The sequence below is a fragment of the Lissotriton helveticus genome, chromosome 8 (genome assembly GCF_964261635.1).
Source record: "Lissotriton helveticus chromosome 8, aLisHel1.1, whole genome shotgun sequence".
Taxonomy (NCBI): Eukaryota; Metazoa; Chordata; class Amphibia; order Caudata; family Salamandridae; genus Lissotriton; species Lissotriton helveticus.
In genome coordinates, this window is record NC_136069.1 from 1659064089 (window position 1) to 1659083352 (window position 19264).

Here is a 19264-nt window from a genome sequence, read left to right on the forward strand (position 1 = left end):
TACTCCTCCTACTTTGTCTGGCCCAAGCTTCCTGCCTGCTGTACCACAGCCTACTCCTTTTCACCCTTTCTCTTTGACCTTGGTTTTCATGGAATTTTAGCTCAGTTAGTAATGGGTCTGGTGGTTTAGAGTGATCTTAGTCAAGCTATACATTAGCCCTAGGCTGAGCTAAGCAGAGGGCCACCATTCCTAGGCAAGAGCCATCAACACAGGAAATGTGAGTTTAATCGAATAGAGAAACCTGCATTAAATAGTAGAAGAGACAGAAAATCCAACCTCACACTATAGGTTACTCCACCTTCATGGAGGAGGTCCTAAGCGCACAGGGATGTGCATGCTGCCAAGTTCACAAGAAAGGACAGTGTGTAGGGATACCAGCATCTTCTACAACAAATGAACACCCACAGTTCACTCACAACTCACATTCGTGTTTCAACACATCTGGCAGGAATCTGGTATCTCTAATAGACTATTCCTCAGAACCAGTCCAGCAGAGTGTCGGACCACCTCAGAGGCAAGGAGCGTCTCCCGCCTCCAGATTCCTTCTAATGATTAATCTTTTCTGAGATATCCCGGCCATAGGCTAGGAGGCAATCAATCTTTTTACATATTATCATAGTACAGGGGTATTTATTCAAGTGCAATGCACTGAAGTAGCATGGTGCTTACAAGATGTAACGCCTTCTCATTACATAAGCTTTGGCTCCTTCCCTAACTCCTTCAGTTTCCTTTCCTAAGTCCCATTAGTAAGACTCCGAAACTCACTTGGACCTGTGTTCAACAACAAGGCAAGTTTACATTTCCCTGGTTTTCCTTCTTTTCTGTTATTTCCTTTTCTTTAGCAGATTCACGTCCTTTAAAGAGGAGTTTATGTATACGATGCATTACGTTATGTGAAACTCAGCAAAAGAGAGCTGGGCATGACTGGCCAAAACATATATCTTTATCAACTCACTTCTTACAGTAGCAACTAGTAGAAGGGGAGATGGCCAGGGACCATCATGAGTAACCACAGTGCCATGGCGGCAGAGTTTTGTAATCTGAGGCGGTAATTTAGTAAAGGCATAGAGGCAGGTGTGTGGCGGGGCCATCAGAACGTTGTGTAAGAGTTGTAGATGGGAGGTTGTACATGGTCTCCATGCTGGACCTCGCTCGCACCTGGCACCACACATGAAGAATAGTAGGCAAAGCTTGTGCTAGTGTTGTTTTACGTTGAAGCACCAGTGTCGGGGGTGTGAGCGGACCATGGCCGGAGCAGAGAGAAGCCAGCCACATCACTGCCAGGGAACTGGAATTCATGGGCCAGGAACCAAGTTGCTTTTCAGCAGAGCGTGACCTGAGAGGGGAGCAGCCAACCGCATTCTTACCCAGAATTGATCAGAAGGTTTGGGCCCGGGCAAGAAGTAAACAGGCATGTGTGCTCATGCCACTGTGACATATTACTGGAACGTGGCCTGAGGTGGGAGCAACCAGCTACGTCTCCCCCAGGAGCTGGTCTGACGTTTAAGCAAAAAGATAAGGCTATACAGTTTTGAGTCTAGTTACGATGTATGCCCAGCATCAAGGGCATGGCAACCCATTGACGTGTGCAGGTTCATGGTGACACGTTACCGCCTGCAGGTGCATTATAACTGTTGAAGCGCGCAGTTGCATGGCTACCCATTGACACATGCGGGGCATGGTTACCAATTAACATGAGCAGGTGTGTGGTTACCCGTTGGCACGTGCAGGTGCATGGAAACCGTTGATCTGTGCTGGTGCACGGCTACCCCTTGACATGTGCAGGTGCATGGCAATCCATTGATACGTGCAGTTGCATAGCTACCCATTGATGTGTGCAGGTGCATGACTACCTATTGATGCCTGTAGGTGTATGGCAACTCGTTGACGCTTGCCTGTACATGGCTACCCTTTGACACTTGCAGGTGCATGGCAACCCATTGACGTGTGCAAGTGCATGGCTACCTGCTGGCACTTGCAGGTGCATGGTTATCCATGGAGGCGTGCAGGTGCTTGACTGCCCATTGATGCCTGTAGGTGCATGGCTACCCTTTGATGGGCGCATGTTTACCTGTTGCCACTTTTGGGTGCACGGTTACGCATTGACGCATGCATGTGCATGGCTACTCATTGACAAGTGTAGGTGCATGGTTACCTGTTGAAGCGTGTAGGTGCGTAGTTACCCAGTGACACATTGAGGTGCATGGCTACCCATTGATACATGCAGGTGCATGGTTATCCTTTGACGCTTTTAGGTGCATGGTTCCCGTTGATGTGTGCAGGTGCATGGTTACCCAATGACGTGTGCAGGTGCATGGTTACCCATTGGAACATGTAGGTGCATAGTAACCCATTGATGCCTGCAGGTGCATGGCTACCTGTTGATGCATGCAGGTGCATGGCAACCTAATGAGCGTGCCGGTACATGGCTACCTGTTGACGCATACAGGTGCATGGCTACTCTTTAACTCGTGCAGGTGCATGGCAATCCACTGACATGTGCTGTACATGGCTACCCATTGATGCGGGCAGGTGCATGGCAACCTGTTGATGCGTACAGGTGCATGGCTACCTATTGATGGGTGCAAGTGCATGGAAACCCATTGACTCTTGTAGGTGCATGGCTATCCATTGTCCCATGCAGGTGCATGGCTACCTGTTGATGCGTGCAGCTGCATGGTTATCTATTGACGCATGCATCTGCATGTTTACCTGTTGACACGTGCAGGTGCATGGTTACCTGTTGACATGTGCAGGTGAATGGCTACCCATTGACATGTGCAGGTGCATTGCTACCCATTGACGCATCTTATCTTATCTTATGCTTAATTTATAAAGCGCACTGACACCATAAGTTTCCTGGCGCTAAGAGAGTGCAGAGGTTGCGGCGGAGCATGCTAGCCGGTTTGGGAGAAAAGCCAGGTTTTTAGGGACTTTCTAAAGTTCAGTAGGGAGCCGCTGGTCTTGACAGATAGAGGGAGGGGGTTCCACAGCTTAGGTGCCAGGTGGGCGAATCTGCGGCCCCCTAATTTTTTGAGTTTGACAAAGGGGCGGCCAGCAGATGGAGGCGGGCTGACCGGAGATTACAAGCAGGGTGGTGCTTCACGATGAGGGCTTTCATAAAGTCTGGGCTGTTGCAATAAAGGGCTTTAAAAATTAGATAGCCGTTCTTGAAGGCTGCCCTTTGTTCAATTGGTAGCCAGTGCAATTTACGCAGCAGAGGTCTTGCTGATTGCCATTTCGGAGTTTTGTGGATTAGTCTTGCTGCCTGGTTTTGCACGATTTGAAGGGGGCAAAGCAATGACTGTGGTAGGCCTAGATAGAGGGAATTAGAGAAGTCGAGGTGGGATAGTACCAAGGAGATCACAACTTGTACCAATGCCGCGTGCGAAAGCAGGTGGGAAATCTTACGGATTTTTCGCAGCTGGAACATACTGGACGAGATTACTGCCCCCACCTGAGTTTTGAGGGAGAGGTCCGAGTCGATAATCACCCCAAGGCTCTTTACCGAGCCAGACGGTGCGGGGGATGGGCCCAGCTCGTTAGGCCAGAACTGAGGGCCCCAGTATGCCAAGCTGTTACCTGGCAGGAGGAGCTCTGTGTTCCCTGGATTAAGCTTTAATTGGTTAAGATTCATCCACTGCTGTATGTGGAGCAGCACTGCTTGAAATCCAGTTTTTTTTTTTTTTTTTTTAATAAAAAGAACAGGAGTGTAACCCATAAACCAGTTGGGATAGGGGTGCTAAATATAAAGGTAGAACAATATCCCAGGAGGTGTAAATTTCAAGACAATTTTCACTGTATGCAAAAAGCATTACATAACGTATTGGAAGGAGACACCTATTCAGATAGTTTTTTGCAAAAAAATATACTTTTTAGTTATTTTATATTGAAGCAACAATTTTTTTGAGACAAAAAGTAATCTACAGCACATATACCATATTTCAGGGTGACAACCCTAAGAAAGACTTGGTGCCCAGTATGTACAAGTGAAGGGTGGCGACTCAAGTGCAAGCGTGTGCAGCGGCGGACGGCGCAAAGTGAGCAAAGTGCAATATATCAACGATATGCTGTGAAGCACTCGCCTGAATCGTGGACAAGCGATGTTAGACCTCATTAACTGGGTCTAGCGTGTGTTTTTTCACCCTAAAACACAGGAGCCTGACCACCGAGAGGGATTCGCCATTACTGCCGCTTCCCCGATGATTCGCCCGGAGTGAACTTCTTAATTAAAAGGTCCCCGGGCATCCAGTACTCCTAGCCTTCGAATCGTCAATACGAAAGAAGAGGGGAATTAATTACTACAGGGGATTGCACCATTAATTGAACTCCTGAGACGCCGATCCCAACAGATGTAGGATTCAGTCCCTGGGCGATCAGATACAACGTGCCGGCTCATTTCAATCCCGGCCGTGATCCTCTGCGCGCAGCACCCCTAATCGAGACAACCCTGTCCTGAAGATGGTCCACATTGACTAAGGACCGAAACGTCGTCGACTCCCCAGTGCAAATTTCAGGCACATACTATTGTGACCCCAATTGTTTTTGTTGCAATTTCAGACTGTATTATAAAATTGTCACTGATTTTATGTCACTATTGAGCCACTTATTGTATATATTGCACTTTGCTCACTTTGCGCCGTCCGCCGCTGCACACGCTTGCACTTGAGTCGCCACCCTTCACTTGTAAATACTGGGCACCAAGTCTTTCTTAGGGTTGTCACCCTGAAATATGGTATATGTGCTGTAGATTACTTTTTGTCTCAAAAAAATTGTTGCTTCAATATAAAATAACTAAAAAGTATATTTTTTTGCAAAAAACTATCTGAATAGGTGTCTCCTTCCAATACGTTATGTAATGCTTTTTGCATACAGTGAAAATTGTCTTGAAATTTACACCTCCTGGGATATTGTTCTACCTTTATATGAAATCCAGTTGCAGCGTCGGGGGAATCAAGAGGGAAGATGATCTGCAGATCATCAGCATAATTGAAGACGGTGATCCTCCACCTCTTTAACGAGTGGATCAGTGGTCGGAGGTACAAATTGAATAGTAGGGGTGAGAGGGAAGATCCCTGAGGGACTCCGCATACCGTAGGTGCCTTAGTCGCAGTAAAGGGGCCCAGGCGAACCGTTTGCGCTCTGCGCGAGAGGAAGGACTTAATCCACTCAAAGGCAGGGCCCTGGATGCCGGCCTGTCCGACACGGTGGAGAAGGATGTTATGGTCCACCGTATTGAACGCGGCCGACAGATCCAGGAGCACCAATGCCTGCAGGGCTCCTTTGTCTGCGTTCCCCCTCAGGACGTCTAGTACTGCCAGAATGACGGCCTCGGTGGAGTGAGCCGGCCTGAAACCAGCTTGATTGGGTTCGAGATAGCAGGAGCTCTCGATGAATTTTGAGAGGCAGGTGGTTACGTGGGCCTCGAGGAGCCCAAGCTCCTGACAAATAGGGCAGGAGGGAGATAGGACGGTAGTTGGAGAGAGTGGCAGGGTCTGCTCCAGGCTTTTTTAATAGGGGTACTAATATGGCCTCCTTAAAAGAGCTAGGAACCATGCCAGTGCTGAGGGATGCATTCAGAAGGGGGAGGATGCTGTCTGGTAAGGAGAGGCAGACATCCCTAAGAACCGAGGGGGGACAGCAGTCGTTAGGGGACCCTGATTTGATACGAATAGAGAGCTCTGAAAGGGTGTTGGGGTTGAGGGCGGGAAAATGAGTCAGAGACAGAGGGTTAGGGGGAGAGGAGTCCGGTGACCTGATGGGAGTGGAAGAGGGGATAGTGTTCTTAATATCCATAATTTTTTCGATAAAAAAGGTGTTCAGTGCGTTACAAGTCTCTTGTGTGGGAGCCTGGACAGGGAGAGTTCTGTCGTCAGTAGTGAGATCGTTCATGATTTTAAAAATTTCTTTTGATTTATTGTGGGCTGAGAGGATTCTGTCTGAGACGTGTGTGGATTTGGACGTGGAGATCGCGCTTTTATAATCTTTGCGGGCCGCTACAAAGAGCAGTCTATCGGAATTGGAGTAGTCCTGTCTCCAATTCCGTTCTAGCTGGCGGAGCTTCAATTTCTGTGCTTTAAGGTCACTTGAGAACCATCTTTGCGAGTTACCATGCCTGGTGCGCGCAAATTTGGTGAGGGGGGCAAACCGGTAACTAGCTGTCTGCAGCCAGTTGGCGATTTCTCCTTCCATCGAGTCGACACTAGAGTCAGGAGAGATGGTGGGTCGAATATTGGCTAAAGAATCTAGGAAGCCTTGGCAGTCATAAGAGCTCCTTTTACGAGACAGCCCACCTGCCAGGGTGGGGGCCTTGACCCTGCCTCTGACTGTGATGGTGGCATCGATCATCTCCCTGCTGATAGCCCAACTGATTTATTGAAGCCTCCCTCATTAGTAACACAGCAAGTTGAGCATAGATTAGATAGGTTTGGTCCCATCACAACCGAAACCCTTTCTCCTATCTTTCAGTCAATCAAAAGCGGCTCCCCGCTTGACCCTGCCCCACTACATATTCTAAAATCAGTTGCACCTTATATTTTGGCCCCCATAGCAAACTTGATTAACATCTCTCTGTCACAGGGGATCGTACCCCTGAGTTGGAAGATGGCAGTAGTCAAGGCCCTCCCAAAAAAAACAATCTCGACCCTACGGAGATGAATAATTTTCGGCCTATCTCTCTTCTGCCAGGTATTAGCAAAATGGCTGAGAAATTCATCAATCGCCAACTATCGGGCTACCTAGAAGCATGCAACCTACTTAAACCTTCACAAACGGGATTCCGACCTGGACAGAGTACGGAGACGGCGATGATGGCGGTGGTTGAAGAGGCTAGGAAGATCATTGACGCAGGGGGATCAGTGGCAGTGATCCTCCTGGACCTGAGCGCAGCCTTCGACACCGTCAATCACCTTACGCTGCTTCAGCGATTGAGAGATCTGGGCATTTCAGGACTTGCTTTATCTTGGCTTAAGTCCTTTCTGTATAATCGGTCATTCCAGGTAGCTGAGGGCAATTTTAGCTCCAACACAACCCCACTTCTTTGTGGTGTCCCCCAGGGCTCCTCCCTGAGCCCTACACTTTTTAATGTGTACATGTCCCCACTTGAAAAAATCGTCACCCCCTAAGGTATTAAGCTCCTGACATATGCTGATGATACCCAGCTTGTGGTATCACTAAGCCAACAGGAACATCCCCCCACCGATATGCACTCCTGTCTGAAGGATATAACCAGCTGGATGGGCAGGTCCAATCTTAAGCTCAACAGCGATAAGACGGAGATCCTGGTTATGGGCAACCAGTCACATTTCCGTCCTGAGACGCTGTGGCCGCCATGTATGGGCCCATCCCCAACCCCAAAGTCCGACATCAAAAGCCTTGGGATCTGGCTGAATCAAGGCCTAACACTTAACACTCAAGCCAGGAAGACAGCCGGGGCCTGCTTCGGCCTCCTTCGCACCGCGCGAAAAATTCTCCCACTGCTGCCTTCACAGTCCAGAAAGCTTCTGATTCAGGGCCTTATACTGTCCAGACTGGACTACGGAAATGCACTTTATCTTGGCGCCCCAAAGAAAGTGACAGCCAAACTGCAGGTTGTACAAAATACTGCCGCGCGGATTCTTACGGGCACCAACAACCGCTGCTCAGCGAAGCCGGCTCTTAGGTCACTGCACTGGTTGCCAATACTCGAAAGGATACACTTCAAGGCCTTGTGTATCACCCATAAAATCTTGCATGGCAAAGCCCCTCCTATCCTAAAAGACTTCATCACCCCACATAAAACTAGTAGAACCCTTCGCTCAACACATCTTCACCTGACGACAACACCCAGGATCAAGAAGTCCCGATCAGGAGGACGCCTGTTTTCGTACAACGCCTCCAGACTTTGGAATGCACTTCCACTGGACATTCGGTCCCAGCCCAATCTTCTCTCCTTTCGCAGGCTCCTGAAGACCTGGCTGTTCCCTTAAATCCACTCATCTGTTTCCACCTACTCTATCATTAGCGCTGGGACGCTCACGGGCAGCCATGCGCTCTAGAAATCCGCAAATACAAATACAAATGGTGGTCCGACCAGGTGCAGGGGGAGATGACTGGGCTAGAAATTGCTAAATCGTGTGCCCAGATGTGGTCAAGAGTGTGACCCTTGATATGAGTAGGTACAGTAATTTGTTGAGCCAGGTTAAGGCTGTTTAAGGCTTCAAATAATTCCGTGGCGTGCGGTCCAGCTCGGACATCGTTGAACCAGTAGTTAAAGTCCCCGAAGAGAGCAATTCTGGTGTGATGCATCATCAAGTTTGCCAACTGTTCACTCAGGGAGATGGGAAACGAGGGCATGGATTGAGGGGGCCGATAAATAAGTACGAACGTGAGGGCCCCTGCCTCTGTTTCAAGGTTGATGACTAAGTTGTCCACCTCTGGCAAAGCCAGGGAGGCAATGGCGATGAATTTAAATTGTTTCTGTATGATGTCTGCTACCCCACCTCCCGGGCGGCTGGATGAACGATTGGCGTTGAGGATGTAGTAATCTGGGGGGAGAGCCGCTAGAATGTCCGGGAGGGAGTCTGAGGTGAGCCAGGTTTCGGTGACTAGTAGCACATCAGGTTTATCAGTAGTCAATAGGATGAATAAGTCCAACTGGTGCTTTACCATGGAACGCGTATTGAGATACATCACTAGAAGAGATGTGTCATTCCCTGGTGCCAAAAGCAGGGTGTTAGAGGGAGGGGGGTGGTCTCACGCTCCCTGCTATCAGGGGGGCTCCGAGCCCTGCGATGGATACTTGCGGCCCAGATTTGCTCGACCGCACCTGAGGGGGGCGGTATGTTCGAGTTTTGTAGCTCTCTCAGTGTCTTTGCTGGATAAAAGAGGGGCTGTGCAGCGCTCCCGGCCCCTGGGCCTGGCCTGGCGTGGAAGGGCGCAGACGGCTTGCCTCTGGCGCGCCTTCGGTGCGCCGCCGGCGCGTCTGCAGCGCTCCCGTTGGAAGGACTGCATTTAGCCCTAGTGTCCCGCCTCCAGGCTCCGCCCCTTGAAGACCGATTGGCTGAGGCCTGAGGGGAGATAGCAGGGGGAGTTCTAGCTGTAGTTAAGGGGTCGCGATTCGAAAGGAAGTAGGTGAGGTGGCAGTTTTAGTTTTAAAAACATACAGTCTGACAATAGAACAACAAATTCCAAATCAATTTGTTTAAAACGCGCGCCTTATTAAATCAAAGCAGCGTGATGGCGACAAGCAGCGCGAACAACATACACAATTGCCGGTTTGCTGCGATGGGCAGGTTTTTATCTAGTGTCCCGCCTCCAGGCTCTGCCCCTTGAAGGCCGATTGGCTGAGGCCTGAGGGGAGAGAGCAGGGGGAGTTCCAGCTGTAGCTAAGGGGTCGCGATTAGAAAGGAAGTAGGTGAGGTGGCAGTTTTAGTTTTAAAAACACACAGTCTGACAATAGAAAAACAAATTCCAATGCGTATGCATGTGCGTGACTACCCATTGATGCCTGTAGATGCATGGGTACCCATTAACACATGCAGGTGCATGTCTACCCATTGATGCATGCAGGTGCTTGGTTGCCCATTGATGCATGCAGGTGCTTGGTTGCCCATTGCTGCATTAACATATCTTGCATCCTGTTGCTGGCCTGTGACTCCTGGAGCCCCTTTCTGAGCAGGGCGGTAAGGCAACCTTCTGCTCCTGAGTTTTTTGGCAGAAGCTCCACGCACTGGCTCCTAGTATATTGCATGCCAGCAATTACAACTGATGTAAGTGTATGTGTGTATGTAAATAGTATTTCTACTGCTCGACCTATCAGAAAGGCAGCTGAGGGCTGTACATGGTCAAAGACAAACTTAAAGTCAACGTATAAGAGGAGATGGAGCAGGGTTGAGGATGATAAGTGCTTCTTTGGGGATTTCTATGTACTAATCATATCATAAAGTTTTGACGATATGCCCACAAAAAATATTGTCAGTACCTACAGGCTTATATCGGAAAGACTGAAAGACGTTAGTGAGGGCAGTTAATGAGCTTCCATGCCCTAAATAGTAAGGCACTTTACCATACCTTGTATCTCATATACCTAGTAGTGGTGTTGGATGTCAGAACTCCTCCCCTGGGGTTGGAAGCAACACCACAGAGGGTGAGGCGCCATTGAGTGGGTTCTTCTGCTCTTTGGATTACTTATCTTTGGGGGAAGTAGTGATAGTCTCTGATTGTGTAAGAACAGATTGTAGGCGAATAGGTTATGTAATCTATCCTTTCTCAAATTCAGTGACATCTTAAGGATTTTGGGGGACCCGGGGCAAACATAATTTGGGGCCTACTACTCAGATAAACTCTGAATTTGTTATCCCTTTCCAGCTCATTCACTCCATCAGCAACTATGAGCTGATCATTGACAACCCTCTTTGTTGGCCCCCAATCCTTTAAGGGGTCCCCAGTCCTTCAGGGGCCTCGATTCAGTGCAAAGCCTTTGAATATTTATGAGATATTAAAGACTTGGGAGACCCTTTCATATTGTGCAGAGGGCCCCATTATTTGTGTGTTATGCCACAGTCCAGAACTGTCCTGAAAGCTTAATAATGGGCCACCTAGAAAAGTGGGGGCCCTGGTCCAGAGCCAACTTTGCCCATGCCTTATAAAGTCTCTGCTCTAAAGTGCTCTGAAGGAGGGAACAATGTTAGCAAACTATTCCTAGCAGGGGAGCCATGTAGTGTGTCCACACACATTTGAGACTGCAAGCTCATATCTTTAACAAACAGAAGATAATGATCATGTGCATTACTGTACATGGAAACTTTAATATCCAGTATTATAAGTTAACATAATAAGGAAAAACATACTAAAGTGTAGGAAACCCTCAGATGTGGAGAGTAGCTCTTATATAACTCAGTCAACAGCTCCCCTTTTTTTTAACAACATTCTTCGCTTTGCAATCTCTGTAAATTGTTGTTGATTCTTATGGACATCATATTCAGTCACACATTATTTTGCGTGTATACTTTATTCTCTGTTGATATATATACATGTGTTTTGAACTTACTTTTATTTATCACACTGCTTTGCTCAGCTGTACCGGTTGCACCCTGCTAATTCCGGCTCTCACATTTTCTCACTCAGGACAAACTCAGAGTTCTGTCCTTTGGATCTCCAGATTCCGAAGCTGAGTTGCCGAAAGCCTTCCAGAAAGGGAAGGCAAAAGGACACTGGCTGGTCCTTAACAACTGCCACCTGTTGGACCACTGGGGCCAGGAGGCTACCAGCCACTTGAGGGAGCTGCTGGAAACATGTGAGGGTGAGAAAGATAAATCCGTGATCTCATGCCTACAGGTGTGCAAAACCACCCGCACAAATCCACTATCAATCACAGACTCCCAATCACAAATACAGAGATCCACCAGCTACCAAGAGCACCCCCTAACAGCCATAAACAGATGCTCAAAACACAATCATACACTTCAGACAAAAGGCACCAACTAGCGTCTACTAAATCTCACTAACATTGACAGGTTACAAACCTCAAACATCCACTGAAACCACAGGCCAGCCCATGATAAGCACAGAAATCATATGAAAGCACCCTTACCCACTGAAACCAAGTGCCCTCCACTAACAATCGCAGGCACCTAACTAGGAACGATATGAGCCACTAATAACCAGCTGCTGATAACTCTTATCCTCCACTGCCAGCCAATAAAAACCACATGCTCTTAGTTACAACCACCAGAAAGCCTCTAAGCCTCTAACTGCATCCACCAGAATCACCAATATCCAGTGCCGCCTTCCAACATCCACAAGAAATTCACCAACATCTACAAACACCCACCAATATCCAAATATACGCAAGCACTAACTGACATTCACAAGCGCCCAACTAAAGGCACAAGCACTCACCAAAGCCCACAAGCATCTAAGAATATACACAACAATCAGGTGGCATGCACAAGCGTGCTCTAAAATATACACACACTCACACCAAAGAATATGTACCAGAACAGACTAAGATAGGCATGTGATCGGTAATAGTGACAAGCTCCCACCACTGTAGGTAAGGATCCACAATGTTCAGCAACACTGCCCACAATCCAGGAATAACTGAAATATACAGGATCCTTAAATATAGGGATGACAGCTCAGTGTATTCCCTCCCTTTATGAGCTGCTCACCATAGGAGACCACCATGTGTCAAGCTCTTCTCCCAGGTATCTACCTCATTGAACCACTTGGCTGTATGCTGTAGGTGTCTAGCTGTATAATGCAATTTCAGATCTGATATACCCTGTCTCCTGTCCTCCAGGTCTAGTTTTATTGCTCCCAAAGACATCCTGCGTCTCTTCACAGCCCACACAAGGAATATCATTATGTTATCGAACGCCTGGACACATGGAGTTCTGCAATACTTATAAACAACAAGGCAGGACTATCATGTTTGCTATGTCACCCCTGCCCACTATACAGAGTGGAAGAGAATTTCAAAGGCTGCCCTGAAGCCTTTAATCTATCCAGCACTCTGCCCATATTGTAATCATATTGTTTCCCCAGGATGTGTGCTGCCATCATCCCCAATCTCTCTTCCCAGGTGACATTTAAGTCTGGCAAATTTTTAATGACTCAGTCAAGCCCTCAGTGGGAATAATACAGAGGATCATTTTCAGGCCAGAGACATCTCTGAACCTGTCCAGTGCTTTTAGTAGTACTGGGACTGAATCTCTGGGCCATCTTAGGTAATACGAGTGTCATCCAAATACAGAGAGACTATTGGCCTCATTTAGAGTTCGTGAATGGGCTACTCCATCACAATGGTGACATATATCCCGTCTGCTGTATTACAATTGCATTTTATCCTATGGCATTTGTAATACAGTGGACGGACAATCATCATGTTTGGGACAGAGTTACTTTCTAAAGTAGGCCATATATGTTATTCCCCATGTTTGTAGTGACCTTCTAAGTTGTATCACTGTAGTTTCACTGTGAGGACAAAGAGCAGTGGGGAGAGTGGACGCCCCCACTTGCTCTCTAACGCTTCACCCTCCACCTCTAAGAGACCTTCCCACCAGATTTGACCCTTGCCACGAGTCTGGTATACAGCATCTGGATCCATCCCAAATCCTGTGTGCTGCAACACTACCGTCCGACAAGACCAATCCAATGTGTCAAATGTTTTTCAGGTTCACTGCTGCCACTGCAGACCCCTCCACATTTGTAATTGGATGCTGTATTACATGTGTGAGTCTGCCAACACTCATAGGAGTATTGTGCACAGAAACAAGGCCACATTGATCTTCTTGCACCAGGACAGGGACCTCCCTCTGGAGCCTATTAGCTGGTACCTTATAAATAATTTTGCTACCAGTGTTTCTCATGGTTAATGGTCTCTTAGCACCTGGATCCCTCTGATAAGAACCTGTTCTGGTAACACCTCCTGCATCCTATTTGATAATTCAGAAGAGACGAGTGTGTGATCTAATTTGCTGTATGTGTTGTGTGTGATTGAATGATAGGAATAGTCTTTTTCACAGCTATCTCCACACCCCATAATATTTAGAATTTCTTTCATTGGGGAGTAGCTCTGTCCCCATCAAACATGCAATTAAAATCAATTGCCCATATGAAAGGGAGGTCAAGGAATGGTAATACCATCTCCATGATCTCTCGATAGAAAGCTCAGTTATGAGTATTAGGGGCTATATATGTTAATGAGTGACAGCGCTCTACCATCTAATAAGCCATAAATAAATCTGTATATCCCCTCTGCATCCACCTCGGTGTATTCTGTCTGGAGTGAAATACCCAGTGATATCTAAATGGAGGCCATACGAGCATATGCTAAGTATATGGCTGAGTGTGTTTGTCCCTCCAGTTTATTCCACTTTTGTCTCATCGGAATCAGTGAGGTGCGTTTGTTGGGGTAAATGCTGGTCCAGTCTTGTAGCATTGGAGATATGAGAGCACTCTCTGTCTCTTTACAAACCATTTTAGCCCCCTTACATTCCACGTAATGAGGTTAATCGATGTGCACTGTGTATTGTCTCAAAACATATTGTTTATTAGATAGCTTTGATTGAGATATGACCAGTCCCTGCCAGCAGTGTCTCTGCCTCCTGGTATTGGGCCGTCTTTTCATACCAAGCTGCTTTACCCGTAAACTAAACCGGACAAATCTGCTGTAACTTTCCTATCCTCCCACATCCAATAAAGACTGAACGAGTCTTTAACTCTTTGTCTCCTCAAATTTGAATGCCCAAAAGGGGGGGGAGGGACCTCAGCAATGTAACTCAGATTCACTTCCTCTGAAAGTCATTGTAAATACATTTTTGAAGGGACTTGTACATATGTTTCCCCTTTTCCTTCTATTACGCCTCAGTGAGACCTTAATTTGATCTTCACATTCTTGATGCGTGTTCCTTTTGAGCCTCTTCACAATTGTCCTCTCTGGTTGTTCACAATTAACACAGCCTTCCTTCTTGGCAATTACATCTGCCCGAAGGGTGAGCGAGCTGCAGGCTTTGTTAACCAAGCCTCCCTTTTTCACACTTTACCCTGACAAACTGGTGCTTCGCACTATGGCCTCTTTCTTTCCAAAAGTGGTCACACAATTTCATGTGGGCCAGTTTGTCACTTTGCCCACCTTCAATGCTCCTCCACATCCTCCCAAGGAAGATGAGCAACTCCACCGCCTGGACCAAAAAAGAGCATTGTTGATCTACCTTAACCTCACACGAGAGTTCTGATTGGATGACCAACTCTTTGGGGGGTTGGTTGGTGCAAAAAAAAGTCAGGAAGCGCAGCACCACACCATCTTCTGATCAGTCTTACTCTGCATTAGGATTTCCTACGCACCGGCAAAGAGGCAGCCTCCTGAAGTCTTATGAGCTCATTCCACAAGAGCTAAGGCTGGCACCACTGCGTTGGCATGCAAGGTTCCGGTCCTGGATATCTGTTAGTCAGCAACGTGGCATCCCTGCACACGTTTATTAAACATTATTGCCTGGATAGTCAGGTCAACAGGGAGGGGCACTTCGCACATTCAGTCCTGCAGGACTTCCTAGTTTAAATTTGTCCGAAGACCCACCTCTGTGGATGGTATTGCTTGGATATCCATTCAAAGGTCAGGAAACTGTGGCTAGAAGTCTATCAGATGAACAAGTTACTTATCTTCGGTAATGCCTTATCTGGTAGAGACTATATCTAGCCACAGATTCCTTACTGACTCACCCATCCTTCCAGCTCTGCGGACAGATTTCTAGGGTCAGGGCTGATCGCTTTCATGGCCCTAGTTTGGAGAAACCAGTGTCAGTGCACTTCATGGCACAGCGCTTTTGTGAAAAAGTAACTGATGTCAGCATGCCTGGTGGCGCCTATATAGGATCTGCAATGTCACTCCGGTGTGGACAATGCCAAAGATGCACGCGGAGCCACTCCATGCCACCTACCAGCAGGCAAAAGTGGTGCTTGAAAAATCTTCCACATCCTGTCTGACACGAGGAAAATTCAAAGGTAAGGAATCTGCGGCTAGATAGTCTCTACTTTACCTGTTCAGCCCTCTGGGTACTTCCTGGTCTAAATCTGACTGCAAAACCTCCTCTGGGAAGGTAATGCTTGGGTATCCATTCTAAGGTAAGTAATCTGCAGTATTAATTCTTTATCAGATAAAGAAGTTACTTACCTTTGGTAATGTCGCATCCAGTGAAAACTATCTAGCTGCAGATTTCTTATCGACCCTCCCATCCTTCCCGCTCTGCAAATGGATGTCTCTGCATAGGGTGACCCTTGTAGGTCTTTGGAGTCTGCACACTGATCTATCAGCATTTTACGTGGTTCTGTGCCTCTGGTGCAGAAAAGTCACAAAAAGAAACTGATGTCATCATGTTGGGGCGGTGTCTGTATAAGCACCACTCATGTCATTTTCGGTGCAGTGCCAAAGGACGTCACCTACCGGCACAAAAGAGGTACTGCTCAGGAATTCCCAGACCCAGTCTGATGCCTGCCATACTGCCCCCAGCAGCCACAGCCTCCAAGCACTCCTCCGCTGATTCTGTGGGACTACACTACTCCAGTTGGTGGTAGAATTCATCATCATCTCCCCCACTGGAGATCCATAACATCGGACAAGTGGGTCTTGCAGATTGTCCAGGAAATTCTCTACCCTTCCTTTCTTTTCCTCCTACTATCTTCTAAGTCAGGAACGACTGATGGAGGATCAATTAAAGTTGCTCCAAGAGGAAGTTATGGCTCTTTTGGCCAGGGAGCTATAGAAAGGGTCCCAGGTTCAGAAGTAGGCAGTGGCTGTTATTCCCACTGCTTTCTGATTTCAAAGAAGAACAAGGGGCTATGGCCCATTTTAGATCTTTAGACCATCAATCTCTTACTCAAAAAGGAGAAATTAAAAATACTCACTCTGGCTCAGGTCTTATCTGCCCTAGACCAGGAAGACTAGATGGTAGCGTTGGACCGGCAGGATGTGTATTTTCACATTCCCATCCTGATTGGCCACAGGCATTACCTGCAGTTCAAGGTAGGCCGTGAGTACTTTCAGTTTACCGTGCTCCCTTTCGACCTTACCAATGCCCCTCAGTTGTTCACCAAGGTGATGGAGGTGGTTGCAGCTCATCTGCACAGGTTAGGGCTGTCGGTCTTCCCCTACCTCAAAGATTGGCTATTGAAGGTGATAGAGATCGTGGGTCACCCGATCAATAATTTCACCATATAGTTTTCGGGCCCATAAATTTCAGTTCAACCTATACATTAATCAGATGACCTCACAAATCTACTACCTGTAACCCTGATTCCTTCCTCTTTTATTCTAGGGTACCCGACTTACCATCCACCGCTACGGGTACCTATGACCACGATAGATCAGGGAGCTAGCTGTGAAAGGAAAAGGTAGGCAAAAATACAAATACCCAATTTTATATCTCACTTTGTATTCATTGAAATAACCACGGACAACTGGGAAGTTTTAAAAGTTTATCTTAGTATTCAGTTTCAGGGAGCATTAGGCTTACAGTTAAAAGGCAATCGATAATTAGAATAACGAAAAGCACATAACCATACAGGAAGAATATAAGAGCAATCATTTAAGGCTTTAATCTGGGAAAAATGAATACGCTAAGCAAAAATGGAACTTAAGGATAACACTTATAAATGGGCAAGCTTATGCACGTACCAGAATTATACTATTGGAACGTATTTCATGAGTGAGATTCTAGGGAAACCTATACATCTATAGGAAGGGTAAAAAGTGGAACACGCTATAGTTCTAGCATCATTACTTCAAATCAGAATTCAGGAGAAAACTATAAACCACATCTATGATTCATAAACAGTATGGAGAGAAATTGTACCCTAAAGATAGGGAAACATAGGAACACGCTATGAAAATATATGCTTTGACTCTTCATATAGTAGATTTACGGAAAGCATGGAGAATTACGTATGCAAAAGTATGTCTTTATTGAAGCAAAGACGGAAAATAGAAGGTGCAGTATAGAGTTCTCAGCGATATATTTACCTAGAATGGTGTGAAAACCAACCCTGGCCACGGATCAGTCAAGGACAGGAAATACCCCAAGGAAGGATAGTCATCAATGGGACAGCAGGTGCAGAATGGACAACCCAGGACAGGACAGGAAAACCAGATTAGGATCAGGACAGGACCACCAGGACACGACCAGCACCCGCAGTTTGGAAGCAACGCCTGCGCTCCACCCTCTCTGCAGCTATCAGTCAGAACCCCGATTGGGTTAGCGAACTCCCCAGCCAAGTGCTCCGCCAGCACTTAAGGTTTAGTAAAACCTTTAGAATCTATGGTCAAATTCGGACAGAGTGCTCCGCAGCGCTCTGTTATTCAGTCACCTATTGAGTGCGTTGGGTCAGTGACAGGTCAGCTATTCAGACAAGTCGGACAATTTCTCTAGCTGAACCTAGGCTAGATATACCGTTTTCGGGTCAGTGTACCACCCCCCAATGTTGCAAAGTGTCAGAATCCCCAATTTCGATTGGTCCCCAAGTAGGATAGGTTAACACACCAATCAGAACAAACTTCTACAAGTCTCAATTTACATCTTATGGTACCGCCTAGCAGATTTGGGGTTCCCATGACCTATTCTACAGAATACAATAGGATTTATACAAATGTAACAAATGCAGAACATTTTAGTTTCTCTTGCTGGGTGAAGGTGCATCTTCCCAGGCACGTCTTGGCAGGGACCTTCAGTTGGCACTCGGTCAATGCCATCAGCAGCATAGTGGACATGCGCACTAGGGACCTTCAAGATGGTTCACGTTTTACTCAGACCCTCACATTATCGCGGTACATGAAAAGTAAGCGAAAACAAATTAAAACATAGAAATAAATGATTTCACAATATACCATGAGTAGTTTGCTTTATACTTCTTACTAAAAAAATATACTATGCCATTATGTATTAGTGCAACTGACAATAACACAAGAGCATCTTGCGCAAGCCTCACCTCGTTTAATACATTAAGCAGCCATCTTGTGGCTATTAAGCATGCGCACATTTTCCCACCAGAATTGCAACTACGTCACGTCACGTGAGTGTGACTAACGCATGCGCAGAAGAGAATTTCTAAGCGCCGGCCATATTATGAACAAGGATTATTTATATTAGTAAAACACATAGGCAAGCGTCACTATGATACACACACATCCAAAAATAAATGAAATTAGTAAAACGAACAAATTGGATTACCGGGTTATGACAAATTCGAGGTTCCTGACTCAAGCAAGTCGCGAAATATGCGAAATCTTGCTCTATCAATCCCCTCTTTGATGATATTTACTATCATCACAATCTAATGGAACCAGATGCCAACTTTTCTCACACTTTGTACATCTCCATCTCTTCCAACATTCGATTCAATTTCTCTTTCACATCTTTATCAGGGTGAGAATGTTTCGCTTTTTTGTAAATCTTATTATTTAAGTCTTCCAATTCAAGCTCATCCACACTCCGTTTCACACCTCTTCGATTCATGGTGTACTTCTTTGTGTGTTTGCGACATTTACAACAGACAAATATGAGGAATATGATGAAACCTATCACTCCAATTGGCATCAGTACCTTAAACAATAAACCTATACCTAAATTAGCAAACAAATGACCTATATTGGAGAGACCATCAAACGAGTCTCTTCCAGGCACTATCAACCTCCAGTGGTTTGAGTTCCTTTTCCAAATTAGTAATGTTTTTCACATATTTTTTGATCTGTACACTTTTGACCGGTATGTAAGTGCAACAATGTTGCGCT

At 46.5% G+C, this 19264-nt stretch overlaps 1 protein-coding gene across 2 annotated transcripts in view; it reads left to right on the plus strand.

Moving 5' to 3' along the window:
• The window catches only part of DNHD1 (dynein heavy chain domain 1), a 659975-nt gene that overhangs the window by 530958 nt on the left and 109753 nt on the right, over positions 1-19264 (plus strand). The window contains exon 37 of one of the 2 annotated variants that reach the window (XM_078658741.1): positions 11107-11281. In XM_078658741.1, coding sequence (XP_078514867.1) covers positions 11107-11281 — 175 coding nt within the window. The remainder of the gene's footprint in view (positions 1-11106; positions 11282-19264) is intronic. The other variant, XM_078658742.1, reaches the window with a different exon arrangement.